This window comes from Pleurodeles waltl, chromosome 7 (genome assembly GCF_031143425.1).
Source record: "Pleurodeles waltl isolate 20211129_DDA chromosome 7, aPleWal1.hap1.20221129, whole genome shotgun sequence".
Classification (NCBI taxonomy): domain Eukaryota; kingdom Metazoa; phylum Chordata; class Amphibia; order Caudata; family Salamandridae; genus Pleurodeles; species Pleurodeles waltl.
The window spans coordinates 1,084,847,078-1,084,862,175 of NC_090446.1; the positions used below are offsets into that span (position 1 = coordinate 1,084,847,078).

A 15,098-nucleotide genomic window follows, 5' to 3' on the forward strand; every position below is an offset into this window, starting at 1 on the left:
TGCCCACGCAACCACTTCAGACCGTGGCTATCTCACAGACATACAGGCTTAATAGCCTTCATTACAGATTCCATGTTACAATGGCCTAGCTCTTCTCTCAGCCTCAACTATCACTATGATCAAGTGCATCACTATGAATTTCTGCAAGCTGCCCCTGGGTCAGAAACACCATTTGCAGCTTAACAGCTGCCTCACAGTCTGAGAGGAAACCATTCCCATGTCAGGCCCTCCTCTCCTGATCGCGCTGATTCTACAGCATTCTGTCCCTGCTGTAGACATTCCTGGTCCTGATTTGCTCACTCTGCAGGAGCCCATCCCCCTTGCTCTCACACGTCCCTAGTAAACCTGCCAGCCCTATAGTTCCAAGCTCCTCATCGGGGTAGTCACAATCTGCATAGTGTTATAGACCACACTCACTCCAAAATTTCCTGCATCATAATTTCCTTCAGGAAGACATGTTTCAAGCACCACAGAGTGCCTGTTTCAAGAGCTGTGATGAGGAATTGTCAAGTAGCTTCCACTTATTATGTGGGTACCCTTAATGAGGGTTAGATCACCCACTACCAACAAACACAGTCCGAATTGACCAGGAGGGAGCTCTCTTCAAAGCACACTGCACCACTGGACTCACACAGCCACTCCATTCCAATCTTTGACAGGGAAACTGGCTGAAGCCAGCTTCTGTTTCTTAGATAGTCTAATTATGTCCAGATACCCTCCAAAGGTACTTTTTGAAATTTACTCTCATCTTTTGGCTGTAGGTCTGTCCCACCTCCTGGTTGCTGCACTTCAGCTTTTATCAGAGTAAGGTAGGTCTCCCTGTCTTCACAGATCAACTCCAGAATGGTGCCACAGCCTTTCCAAGCATGGAGGAACAGTAGCAACTAGCAGGGAATCCTACACTTTAGTGCTGTACTTCTAGTATGATGACAGGAAATGGTGAACAAGACTAAGGTGCTGACTATGACTCTGGTGGTATTTTGGAAAGTCCGCCGTACTGGCGGCCGCCAAAATATAACCAGTGATGGTAATCTCCTGACCGCTTTATCACGACCACACACAGGAGACTGCCAGAAATTAGGCCGAAAACCACCAACTCTGGACCGACCGATGGCGAGGAAGAGGCGGTCCCACCACCAGCACCGTCACGCCGCGAGGACTCCCCCTGCCATATTACGAGTAAGAATTTGTCATGATGGTCCTTGCAGGATAGTGCAGCATTGATGGTTCGAACCACTGACATCTACCCCCTCCCGGATGACCACCTCGACATGGGATGCTGTGTGGTACCAGACAAGTAGGTGCCCAACCATAGGGGGGGGGAGGGAGGAGGGATGGGGTGTCGTAAGTGCATGTGTGTGGCATGTACATGTATGTGGGCAAGCATGTGTGTGTGTGTCAGAAAGGGTGTGTGAGCATGTGTGTGTCAGAAAGGGTGTGTGAGCATGTGTGTGTGTGTCAGAATGGATGTGCGAGCATGTGTATGTGTCTGGATGGGTGCGGAGGAGTGGGGGGGTGTCTGTATGCGTGCAGAGGCGTGGAGGGTGTCTGTATGTGTGCGAAGGCGAGGGTGTGTGTGTCTGTATGTTTGTGGAGTGGGGGTGCGTGTGCTGGTTCAGGAATGAGGATTTCTGTTGCCAGGTGCATTATTGCAAGGGTTTTCGTCGGAGGGCAACTGCCACAAAAAGCTTGGCAGTTTGCTGCCTTGTAATACGGCTGGCGGTCTTAGGCATGCCACCGGCGCGGAGGAGGTCACCACCAGCCACAGCGGGACACCCCAACCTGCGGGACTGGCAGCGTTGTGGCGGTTTGACTTCAGCCAAGTCGTCACACTTGTAATGTGGCGGTCTTTACCACTGGGACCACAGCGGTTAGACCGCTACCATCACTGCGGCGGTAAACATACCACCATGGTCGTAATCAGCACCATAGTCTATACGTGTCCTGGACAGGAAGTAGGAAAAAGGACCAGAGTGGTGCAGTACTGCACAGACTACACTGAAAGATCCAGCAGTCTTTCCATCTTTAGGGATGAAAGTATGATGGCCTTTCCCCAGTCTAGTGATTATGTTGCTAGCACTGCAAGTCCATATAGAGATGGGTTCACATCGGATGCACCCTCTGCATCAAAGTCCAGCTCTTGTGTCTTTTGGTGATGACACAGGAAAACACTTAGTGGGCTCACATTATTGCCAAGCTTACTAAGGAAAAAAACACAGGGCAGTCCACAAACATACAAGAGCAACGCATCACAACTAAACAAAGCCATGCAAAGGACTTTCCCTCAATGCTATTTAACACACTAACTTATATTCAGCAACTGTTTCTCCACTTCTCTTTCTATCCTTCATAATACACCATTTTCCTAAGTATGCTTGTGTTCAATCAAATTAAGTTTATTAGTCAATTAAAACCATAAACCGTTACATAATATACGTACCACTTCTAAAATCAAATACAAATATACAATCATCATTTTAAAACATAACAATTTATAATGCTCCCTGGCTCTTTGTCCACATGTTCTAAGCACCTTTCATGATTACCGTTTATTGTGGTTCCTTTTACTAAATATATCGAATTATAAGAGCACTCACTACTTCCTAGAGGCACTTCTCATCATACCCAAACTCATATTATTAGAACTCTAGGCCACAAAGAACATAATCATGATGCTATATACATAGCTTAGATACAGTCAAAAGTTGGCTGGCCAGAACAAGCAGGCGCATAAAATGCTATAGTGCTATAAATAGAGGCATAAAGTGCTAGAATACTATAGTGTTGGGTGTGAAAGCAAATGAAACCTCCTAATACTTTTACTGAAGGCACAGAAAGCAGGCGCATACAGTGCTAGAAAAGTGTATCTATGAGAGCAGGTGGAGAGTCTTGACTTAAGATTTTCAGAGGCAGCTGAACAACATGACATATGGTGTTAGTTTAATTAGAAGAAGGGGACTGATGGTGACTCACAACCGAAACAATTGCTAGGTGCCCTGAGATGGCCAGGTGGAATAAGTGCTAATCGATTTGCACGCTCCTAGCAACTCTCCTGTGGGCTCCTTGGACGATTTGTTTTCCTAACTCACCCTAAAGGGAATGGACAGGCACGGGGATAAATGCCAATTCACTAAGGGCTCCATGCCTACAAAGACGGGATAGAGGCCAAATGACACAAATAGACCCTAGTAGTCCATGTTTGTGTTACGGCACCTGAGCCGCGAGACAGAATAGAGGCTGAACGACCTATGCTTGTGTTATGGTAAGGATAAGTAGTGTTTTTAATTTTTCACTAAAAGAGGATGGACAGCAATCAAATGATGACAAAGAATGTTTCATTTCTACAAACAGAGTTAATTAGAACCCAGCAAACTATTTTGTAAATGAATCAGCGTTCACTGCATTTCAAGCTCTTAAGATGAATTATGTATATGGTACTATGCTCAATTATTTGGTTAACTGCAAAGTTAATATTGTGTCAACAGGAATGTGTGCAGAAAAAATACAGATTAAGTACAACTTTGTGCCAGTGAGAATGCAACTCTATAAACAAGTTCAAATGAGGTATCTGCATGCACAAAGTAGGTATTTTCAGCACATGAATCTTGAATAAGCTCTATAAATTAAGGCTGCATGGCACAAGAAGTGGGAAGACAGAAGCAATAGAAACGAGGTAATATGCACATCATTAATAATTTTGTGAGAATTTTATGGAAAAACAAGGAAATGAAGGCATATTTAAATATACAGGAGTGCAAGGAAGGGGTAGAAAGACTTTAGGGCTAAAAACGTACCTGACATTTGTTCATAGCACCAGGAGTAGAAGCCATCTTGGTATCAAATCTATCAAAAGAAGTAGAAAAACTAGATGGTGCAGTTTGTTTCTGAATTTCTTCCAATGGTGCAGCTAGTGTGTTAGCGACCAGAGAGCTTTCTTCATTGTTGGAATTAGTCTTCTGCCTAATGAAACCAATCTCCCAGGTTGGTTCTCGCCTAAAGTTTATAACGAAAACAGGACACGCATCAAAGAAAGAAATACAGCTATTGCAATGTTATGCATTTTCTAAAGAACTGCATTCTCAGGGCCGAGATGTCGCACGCATTACCACTGTACATGGTCATGCATTTGGTAGTTTCTCTAAAGGTAGCCGTGCATGCATTATCAAGAACTGAGAATAGTTATGGGCCCTGCTCAATAACACAGTGTAACATGGCACCTGTGGGTTCAAAGGTCAATCTGAGTTTTATCCATTCAAAAGGCTGGAACCCATTCATGGCCTTTGTGAAAGCACGAGCTAATGAGGAAAATCTCCCCAGGACAATCCGGTGATAAATCATTTCAAATTCTGTGAATTTCCTGTGAACAAGAATTGTGCAATATTCTTCATAAACGATCGGCAGGCAGCCATTCCAGGCACAAAGGAGCAGTAGATTGGTACTGTGTTTAGTCTAGAGCCCCAATAAAACCATTTTAAAATGTGCCACATTATTATGCCATATTGTCACATTTAAAGAGTAAATTACCATGATCCTTTCAAATGTACAACAGTCCTGCTCAGAATTTCTGGTAATGTTCCATCAAAAGTGTGACTGATCTGCTGAGAAAGATCAGTGCTTTCCATTAAACCCACTTGTGTTGTTCTCTGAGCAGTGACTTTGGAAAACGTTTCACTTCTTAGTCCTGACGACCTTGTCCAGGAATCTGACTTGCTTGGAGAGGATTATAAAGACACAATTGGGCCTTAAAGACACAATTAGGGGCTTAAAGACACAATTAGGGCCTTAAAGACATACATTAAGTTTAAAGTCGTCAGGAACGCAATCTACTATATATTGTGGTCCTTGTGGAAACGTGAGTAGGACATAGGTAGAAATGTCCCATGGTCCAAATGTAATCTTGGTCACAGAGGTCCCTTAAACATACATTAACATAAAGTTGACTTACTGTAAAAAAAAAAAAAAAAAGTGTTTCACAGAATGCTTGAATACATCTAAGCATAGGCCATACTCAGTGCATCTTTGTTATTTACAGTGCCGTTACAGACAGGGATCAACAACATGGAAATCCGCATTTGTCCTACCTCAAATAGGAACAGTCCAGCTCAAACAGTTAGGCCATTAACCTTTGATGCACCTGTTGAGACTCTAGGACATAGTTTGGATGCCACAGGGGTAACGAATTCATTGAATTAGTTCTTGGAGACAGTTCTGCAAGCAGTAACAGACCTTGCAAGCATTGAGCAGGTTCTATCAAGTTTATTAACTTTATACACACATACAAACTTGTTTGTGTTGGAATTCTGTCCATAGATATACAAAAAAAAAATGGAAATCTTAGGGGCCAATTGAGCATTTGTCGAACAGGGAACTTCACCGCAAATGTGATGTCCATCAAACTGATGATCTGCCTGCCATCTTTATGAATAGGAGGACCATTGGCTTTTCATTAACATACATCCTGTTGGCTCTGTTAATTAAAAGCTTCATGCAACACAGTACTGGTTGTTGGAGAAAAGGCATTACACTACATGATCTAAGCAAGGTTGACGGTGTGATGTCTTTTTTAATGTCTGTCAGACCTTGGCAAAACCTGGTTGTGGGGAACAGAAAGAAAATCTACAATAAGTGAGGGTGTAATTATTTTTTTATAACAAACCCTCACTTTGGAGTTTGGTTTTGAAAAACAAAACCTTTGCAAAGATTTGGTGGACTAATGATAGCAATCCATCAAACCTCTTGCTCTCTTACAGGAACTGCCAAGATGCAAGTTCCTATCAAGAAACATAGATGACTGCTGATCATGCAGGGATCTCTAAATCTGGCAGACAATAGTACATAAGGGTGGTGAAGGTAATGTCCCCTGCCACCCTGATGGACAGAGTGCTTACTGTCTGCCAAACTCTAAATCAGGCCCTTAATTTGCTAAAGATTTTTTTTTGCTTTGGGAAAAATATATATTTATTCTAGGATTCCTACACATAAAACAAAAAAAAAATCCTTAGCAAATTAATAATTTCACATATATACATATATATATATATATATTATTTTTTTTTCACTTAAAAAAGCAAGGGTTACAGGGATGTTAGAGTTAGGAAATAGACTGTAGAAGGATTGTACACCTTTCACAATCCCTAAAAAAGGAGAACCTTTCCCCACAAGAAGTGGGTTAGGATATCATGCAAGTTGATAAAGAAAGAAGCAGACAGCAGGAACAACTAATTCCGTAAAGTCTATAGTAGTTATGGGAGAGAAATAGTTTTGTATAGGGCTACCTTCCCCAAGATTGAAAGTGGAAGCCTGCCTTATGCTGACAGTTTGTGTAAAATTTGAGCATTTGAGGCACTATGTTTAAGCCCCAGTATTCATCTAGAGTTAGCTGGATCTGCATGCCAAGTTATCTAAAGGTACTGGCAGACATCTCTCTGTGGGCAGCCCAATCAGGACTGCCACCAACGTATGCCAGTTTATCCTCAGACTTGATGCATCCCCATACAGTGAGAGGATATGAAAAATTCTAGGGGCAACTAATGGTGGGGTTCTAGGTATATTAGTACATTATCCACTTGCAGGGCTATTCGGTCTTACATGCCATTTCTCCAGCCCATCCTCCACACCTGGGCATCTCCCAGAGCTATATCACCAGGGACTTGACTGTCAGGGTAAACAGGAGTGGCAAAAGGAGGCAGTCTGTATTGACCCCCTCTCTAACAGAGTTGCCATTTTGAAGTGATGGGACATAATGTACAGTTGAGTGCTCGGAGACAGATTATCTACCTCAGAATTTCACATCTTGGAGATTGAGGAAATACAGGAAGTACACCCCTTGTCTCTTTTTATGTGCTAGGAAAATGTTGATGTAGTCCATGAGAAGGAACACGTATACTCTAGCTTGAGATGATCCTAGCTCATGATGTGAGGTCAGGATGGTAGGGTGGCTTAATTGGCATGAATTTCTGTGCCATAACTGTGGTCAATGGGGAAAAGCACTGACTGATCAGAGGATATACCCTGCCGCTAGGGAAGGTACAACCTTAGAGGCACCCTGGATAGTTTTGAATGGATAGGGGAAGCAGGAACAAGATACAGGTCACCGCTTGTTGGCAGAGGTATCTCTACTATGATCCTTTTGGCCAATGTCATGACTGTTACAGCTGAAGCTACAGTGGGTGCATTGCCCTTGCCTAGCTGGCTGATTGATCTCTGAAAAGGCCTGCTATCACTGGCATAGAGTCTAAGGAGTGGTGGACACTAGTTTCTTAACTAGCTGGCTGATTGCTCTCTGAAAAGGCCTGCTATCACTGGCATAGAGTCTAAGGAGTGGTGGACACTAGTTTGAACACCATGTAGGTTTGAGGTCCATGGAAAGCTGGGTTTTGCTGCTAATGTTACAGGGCCCCCATAGCTTTTGCTATGTACATTTCTGTTTTCCAATATCTCATCTACTTAAGACCAAAAGAGTTATTCAATATCTAATGCCATCACTATGAGATGTTAGACCTCAATTTAGAAGTCAGAAAGTCTAAGCCACAATTTACGATGCAGGAGAATGCTGGTTTTTACTTCTTTAAAGACCATATCAGCTGTGCCCAGTGCACAAAGAATGTTGGCACCCAAGATAATTTTCTCCTCCTCCAGTCAGCTTTGCCCTTTTGTTATTACCCTACAGGAGAAAGTTCAGCAATTGCTCTATCACTGCTCATTGATGCCTATCATCTCTGGAGAGCAGAGTGATTCAATTGGCAATAAAACTTTACATTGCTGCCCCTAACATTAAATGCTTAGCAGAGGTGTCTATTCTGTTACTCTCCTTCTCAGGAGTGAAGTTATCACCTGTGCCCTGTAAAAGAGCTCTCTTACATGCCATGTGTACAACCAGTAAATCAAGGGAGAAGTGCCCATGTATGAATAAAGGGTCTTGCAATGTAGGTTTAAACTTTTAACTTTTAAATGCCTGGAGTAAGGACTCTATGTCACAAATGGTGACTCACTGTGATTGGTGGCCATAAAAAGGATGGTGGTGTGCTAGAGTCAGCAGACTATAATGTCTATAAATCCTTAAAGGAAAATAAATATATATATTTTCTTTTTTTATAAATTTATTTAGAAAGGGGAAGGAGTTCCATCTCAGCAGTCTGTAATGTAGTCAATATTTTGCTACCAGATTACTTCAATTAAGCATTAATAGATCACAGAGCTATTTGTAATTTAAAATGGATGCCTACAACAAGTCTCTTCCAAACTGCATATGATTATCCATTTACAAAGTCATTTTAGGTGTCAGTAAAAATTCACTGATTACTAAAGTTGATTTAGTACATTCAAAAAAGGGATTTTAATGACCACAAACAAAGGGTTGGAGGCCTTGTGACTGTTAAAATGCTTGATACATCTGGCTTGACATGCCAAAGCGATATCAGACAGGGAACACTTTGCAGGTTATGCCTCCGAAAAGCAGTCATGCTAAGGGTCCTGACCCATAATCATGCCAAGTGTCTTCCTGTTGGCAGTTGGCCCTGTATCCAGATACCAGGGCAGGGGGTCTAAAAGAGAGTTCCTGGCCATAATTCAAGCAAACAAAGTGCCGGGGACAGTTGTGGTGAAGTTGGTGGTGACGTATTGTCTATCGTCTAGTAACTAAGCCAGCCCTGAGCTCTTTCTGAACCAGCCTTCTCAACAATAAGGCAGTTCTGAGGTGGAAGGAGGCAAAGCAAGAATGTAAAGAGTGTCCAGGTTAATGTAGGTAGTTCAGGACTATTGTCAGGCTGATTACTGCCCTCTTGAAGAGGGTGGCGTGCTCGGGGTATAGAATGTACTTCTGAAAGGATGCTGCCACAGAAGGTTGTTAGAGTTCATTTCACCTTCAAGACTCAGTGAATCCATCTCGGGTTCAAGGCTCGGCACCTTAGGTGGAAGATTCCTCTGGCATCTAAAATGTCTTTTAGTGCCAAACAGTCTCAAGTGTAACAGACAGTGTCAACTGTTATGCCATTTTAGGATGTAGTTTAACATTAAAGGTATGGGGCGCTTGAAATCAAAACAAGATTCATGACTTTTCCATAGTTTCAACATTCATTGAGACCATTAAAGTTAAAGCTTACTATGGTTGTTCAAAACTTAAAATAAGATCTCCTACATAAAAGGCCAAGTGAAGGTAGCAACACTTCAAGAAAATGTTAAGTAGGAGAGAGATAACTAGAATTTAGGCTGTTGTGGAAATAACGTGAGACAAAAGAAGTGAGTGTCTATAAAAGGACAAACCGAAGAAAGAATAAAATGCATTGATTTCATAGCAAATAGTTACCTCAGTTTAGCTCTATTTAATATACTTTTTGCCTCTTCATAAGTCACTCCAATCATTGATTCCTTGTTGATGAATACAAGCTGATCGCCTGCCCTCAAGCGTCCATCCTAAAGAAAAATAGAAAGAAAATTCAAAAACATATTTACCTTCCATACAACAATCTTAAAAAGCAAAGCCCACTTCTCTAGAAAATATGAACCATTCTGTTAAACGACAGAAATGTCACAGCACTGGATTTTTCAGTGACTTTGGTCTGAACCATAGTAAATGATCCGTGTAATAACAAAGGATATTCCCTTGCCCGTTAAATGGTTATTTGAGGACCTTCCTAAAAGATGTTTCTTTTGTTATTTTTTCTAGACTGTGTCACGTTGAGGTATTTAGCTTCACTAGGAAGCTGAAATTGAACAAAAAACAGCAGGAACAGAAAGTAACTCACATAACCAAAGGGAACATTGGGACATGCACAACCAGTCTGAAAATTGGTGATGTGGACTTATAGCATGCACTCTGTGAGATTGATGATAACCATTCATGTAATGCTGATCCACTGTGAATTTAGATGATGTGGGGATTGCTTTAAATGTAAGTTGTCTGAGTGTTTATTTGCCTGAAGTCTGTATATTTGCCTATGTTATCATTTGACAGTATTGCTGTATTTGAGAAAGGGGTCACTAAAGAGGTGAGAAAACTCAGATTTAAACATATGCAAGGGTCCTTTAATCTGTCCCGGGAACATCACAATGCAATAGTTGAGTTACAGGGAAATAATGAGACTCATACCAGAAAATCCGACAAAGGCAGGGATACTATAATCATATCCAACTAGAAATACCTAGAAGGTTATAGACAACTAGCAGATTTATCCTACTATACATCCAGGAGGCAAATAAAACAGGCTAGTAAGAGACGGGGCTTTTCAAATGGGAAGAATATAAATGTCTGCTTAATTAACACCCTAATATATCAGTATTATACCTACTTCCAAAGATCCACAAGGATCTCTCAAATCGTCTAGGAAGGCTCATAATTTCAGCCATTGTTTGCCTTCTTGAAAATACCTCTCAGTGTGTGGATTACTTTTTGAGGCCTTTTGTTGAGACATTGCCCTCCTATGTTAGGGACAGTTCTGATTTCCTCAGAATCATCAACGGGATCACCCGGGAAGACGATTACAAATTAACAGCCTATACACATGCATCCCCCATGATTTGGAAGTGCAGACCTGCAGCCATTTTATAAGAGCTAGATCACTGTCATATTTCTTTCATACCGAGATGATTGTAAACATGATATGGTTTTGCCTGAAGAACAATTTCTTTAATTTTCATAACAAGTACTATTATCAGACCCATGGCACTGCGATGGGCACCGGCTTCACTCCAAGCTCTGTATGTCTGTGCATAGGCTGGCAGGAGGAGCAGGCTGTGGCTAGCATTCAACAGTATGATGAACATGTAGAGCTCTGGGCCCGATACAGCAACAATATCTTCGTCATTTGGAAAGGGCCTAGACAGCTTGCCGTCGAATTTGTAGACGAGCTAAAGGTCAATAAATTACTTCTTAGCTTCACTAGCAACATTCATGAGAGTACCCTTGACTTTCTAGATTTGAGAATTAGGATTAATAACTCACAGATGGAAACTAAGGTATTCCGTAACACAACCGTGGGGAAATACAATACTACATACTAGAATCAACCATCCCAAGAATCTAATCTGTAGGATTCCCTTTGGGGAGTTAATAAGAGGGAGGTGGAACTGCAGCTTGATGCTACATTTGAGGAGGAAATATAAGTCATGATGGAGAGTACGCATAAGAGGCCATAACCCATAAATTCTAAAGGCTGTTTACTGGAAGGTGGATTAACTGAAAGAGCTGTCTTATTGTTTACAGGGGATAAAACATCTAATATAGTTGAACCAGTAAGATTCAGCACCACATATAGCAAATAGGCCAACAAAGTGAGGGATGTCACAGAAACAGTGGCATGTTCTCCACACTGATTATATTATTTCTGGATATGTGTTGGTTCACCCTATAATCACCTTCAGAAGAAGAACGCCACTTGAGGACATGCTGTGTAAGAACATGGAATCTAGAACACAAGCTGGTGCAGGATCTACAAGAACTGCTGGTTTTGTGACATGTACTAACTGAAAAGCTTGCAAATGTAATAGAAATGTACAATCTTTTACTATATGAGGTATTAACAGGACTTTAAGAATTTAAAAGGCCTATCTATCCTGAAATTCTGATTTATGTGTCTATGCCCTGAGATGACCCTGCAACCTATACTATATTGGCAATACGATTCACAAAATGAAAAAACGCGTTCCTGAACATATGAGAGCCATCACTCAGTGTGACAAACAGTATCAGGTTTCAAGACATTTCAGGGAATTCCATTCATGTGACTCAGGCCTACTACAATTATTTGCTTTCAATCTGATCACTAGTAATATTTGAGGTGGTGACAGTGCGGTCGTTGAGAAGGTTAGAATCACAATACATAATCAATGTCAGCACACTGCACACAACAGGGCTAAATATGGCTTACATCTAGGGTTAATGATTACAGTGTATTTGTCATAACTGCTAAGTTATTACTGGAGCTCTAGTTTGTTAGCTGACCTTTCCACCCCCCCTTCTCTTAACAACATGGGTTAATCACATATCCTTATGTTTTTACAAAGGTTTTACTTGGAATGACAGCAGGATTAGTAGGCGATTACTTAAGCTAAGCAAGAATTTTCTTGTTGATATTCCTCTATTTTGAGTTTAAATTCCTTCATTTTGATTGGGATCTGCATGAGTTCAGAATGTAAATTTGGGGCATATGACAATGTGAGATATACAATTGTGGTAGGTCCAATTAGCAATAATTACAATGATGGACATTACTTTTATTTTTCATGACATTTAAACTTTTGTTGTCGAAGTATGCTCTTTTTCCTTTATTGTATGATGCTTTAGCTAAGCAAATCACCTTGGTTTATTTACTTTAACATCTCGGGATGGCTTAGAAATGTGGGGAATAGATTCTACACCCACTTGGGTTTAATAGATGAGAATGATCTGAGCATATGCCAGAAAATATCATGAGGATGACAAGAACTTTGATTTTTTTTTACAATTGACATTATGAGTATTAAGCCCACTAGGGGGTTATTCATTCCGACCATAATGCATTTCTTTTTGTTTCTCTTTGCTTTATTGTATGTCAATATATGCACGTATTTGGTTCATAGTGATGTATTGTATGGCATTGTAGGTGCATATTTTACATTTACGCCACATGTGTGTGGTATGGTTGTTAACCATTATTGTGACAGGTTTAGTCGACTGTTGCTTCAGTCTTTAAGGATGGCACCCACTGGGATGTTATGCATCCTGATTGTTTGAATGCATTCTTTGTTATGGTTTGTGTTGTTTCCGTTCATGCATGGTATTTTCATCATTTTGGTGGATTGTATGGCACCATATGAGGATGTTTCCCAGTCATGCAACATATGTGCTGCTTATTCGGTTTAGCATTACATTGATAGGTTTCATTTATTTTTGACTCAGTCTTCCAAAAATGGCTGTTGTTGAAACAGAAGAAGCGTTACAGCGTTATCAGTCTAAATATGGCCCAAATGGGTAACTGGACTCCATATTACAAACTGTTTCAACACGATAAAATGGTAAAGTGCTATCAGATTCAATTCCTATACACTCATTAGATATCATTATTCAGTTCTGCCCAAGTAGGCAAATTACAGTCAATACTACATCAATGGATAGCTTCATAATTAAGCCTAAATATACCCACCCTGCGTGGCCCATCTCCTCAGCCAATATTGGCCCAGGGACCCCATCCCCTGGGGCACATCATAAATATTTAATTTACATTTTTCTGAGGTGGGAGGGGAGGCTGCGTTGCCTCTCCCCTCCGCCCCAACCCCCCTCCACCCCAGGCCAATCTCATACCCAGGGATCACAACCGCTGGGGACTGGGCTAAACATTTATTTATTTTTAATTGGGGAGGGTGGCCGCATGGCCCCCCTTCTCAGGCCGATCTTGTGCCCCGGGGACCCCATTCCCAGGGCCCCCAGGCAGATCTTGGCCCCAGGGATCTCATCCCCTAGGCCCTGGCCTAATTATTTAATTTTTTTTTTTTTTTTAAGAGGCCCATGTGGCCCCATCGCACCAGGGCTGATCTTGGCTCCCTTCCCCATCTCCCAGGGCCTGGCCTTGAGACCAGGTCACAATATTGGGCACTGTTGGGGGGAGCCAGCTGGCTCCCGAACTCCTGTGGGAGCCAGCACTGCCATATATAGCCCCTCCCTCTCTGTGAGAGCAGTTATCTCTGTGACCCTGCTGCCCTCTCCGTGGGCAGGCAGACAGAGGAAACCTCTGCTCCAATGAAGGGAGAGCGGATTGACAGCTTCGGGTTGAAAACCAGAAAGCGATGAGCAAGGAAGACTACAACCTTAAACCTGAAATCCAGCAAAAAGAAAGAGCACAAGAAGCGAGCAACTAACACACAAAAACCATAATCGCTTTTCTCCTGGAGCAGGGTCACCTAGTCATAAGCCCAGTGCTTTAAATGGAAAAAGAGAAGTGCAGGTACTCTGTACCAGAGTACCTGCTTGTTTCTGAGAAGTGCCGGCACTCTCCAATCAAAGTGTTACGTTTTTCTTGAGATGTGCCGGTACTCTCCTTCTCAAAATAAAAAAGTGCCGGTACTCAGTACCAGAGAGTACCGGCCCATTTAAAGCACTGCATAAGCCTATAGAAAACAAGGCAAGATAAAAGGTGTTATCCACACACAATACCAATAACGCAGCAACCAAACACCCAGAGGATCTGTTATAGATAGCACTCAGCCTCACCTTATAACATGCAACCCAAATGGGAAGATGGATGAATATGAATAAGGGGTGACCTCAGAACCAGCCTATTACTTATTTATTGTATAGTTTAATATGGTGCACGAGCAACAAGAGGCAAAGATGTGATCTAGAGAGTAATACCAGTGCCATGGAGGTCGTACATTTAACCAGAACAAAACAAACAAGAAGCAGGTTTGTGTAAGTTAATGTATAAGGTAAGACCAAATAAGGCCAGCAAACTGAGAAGACAGCACCAATCCCAGGACGAATCCCATGCACCCTGAACAAAGGGCCAGCTGCCATGCATTAAGCAATGCACAAAGAGCAGAAACCCAGAAGGACAAAGTGAGAAACTCACTACAAACTCCCAAACCCACAAAGAGGAGAGAGGGAAGTAGTGGCAAAGACATGGGCCAGGGATGGAAACAAGACACTGGAAACAAAATATAGTCCATTCCAACAACGAAAAGACACATGCAACCAAACGAGATTTAGGCGGGAGAATCGCGTTTTGTAAGCCAAAATCTATTTTATTTTATCTACGTCCGCCTAAAAATGGTTCAACTTCAACGTACATTAAGGGAGGTAACATATTTCCCCGATTTTTTCAAAATGGTCCCCCATTCCTTTCCAAATATTGGCATGTTTGCAAGTTGCACGTTGGAATATAGAAATAAAAAAAGTAGAAAGTTAGGCATTCCAATTGTGGTAACTTTGCTTACCACATCTCTCTACAGTAAAGTATTTCAATAACAATGTATTTGCCCGATATTTGTATAAAAAAAGAAAAAACCCTCGCGTTCGCAACTCCATCCGCCAGCGCTGGTTTTACTCTAAAAAACACACTGCGAGACATGTCTTCATATCATGCTGTTAGTAATATTGATGCTGCTTATTGATTTAGTTTGTGTTCTGT

At 41.7% G+C, this 15,098-nt stretch overlaps 1 protein-coding gene across 1 annotated transcript in view; it reads right to left on the reverse strand.

Annotated features, from left to right (window-relative positions):
- The window catches only part of STXBP4 (syntaxin binding protein 4), a 274,640-nt gene that overhangs the window by 199,586 nt on the left and 59,956 nt on the right, over window positions 1–15,098 (reverse strand). The window contains exons 4-5 of the mRNA XM_069200029.1: window positions 9,305–9,411; window positions 3,795–3,993 (exon numbers count right to left, since the gene is read on the reverse strand). Of these exons, the coding sequence (XP_069056130.1) occupies window positions 3,795–3,993; window positions 9,305–9,411 (306 nt within the window). The remainder of the gene's footprint in view (window positions 1–3,794; window positions 3,994–9,304; window positions 9,412–15,098) is intronic.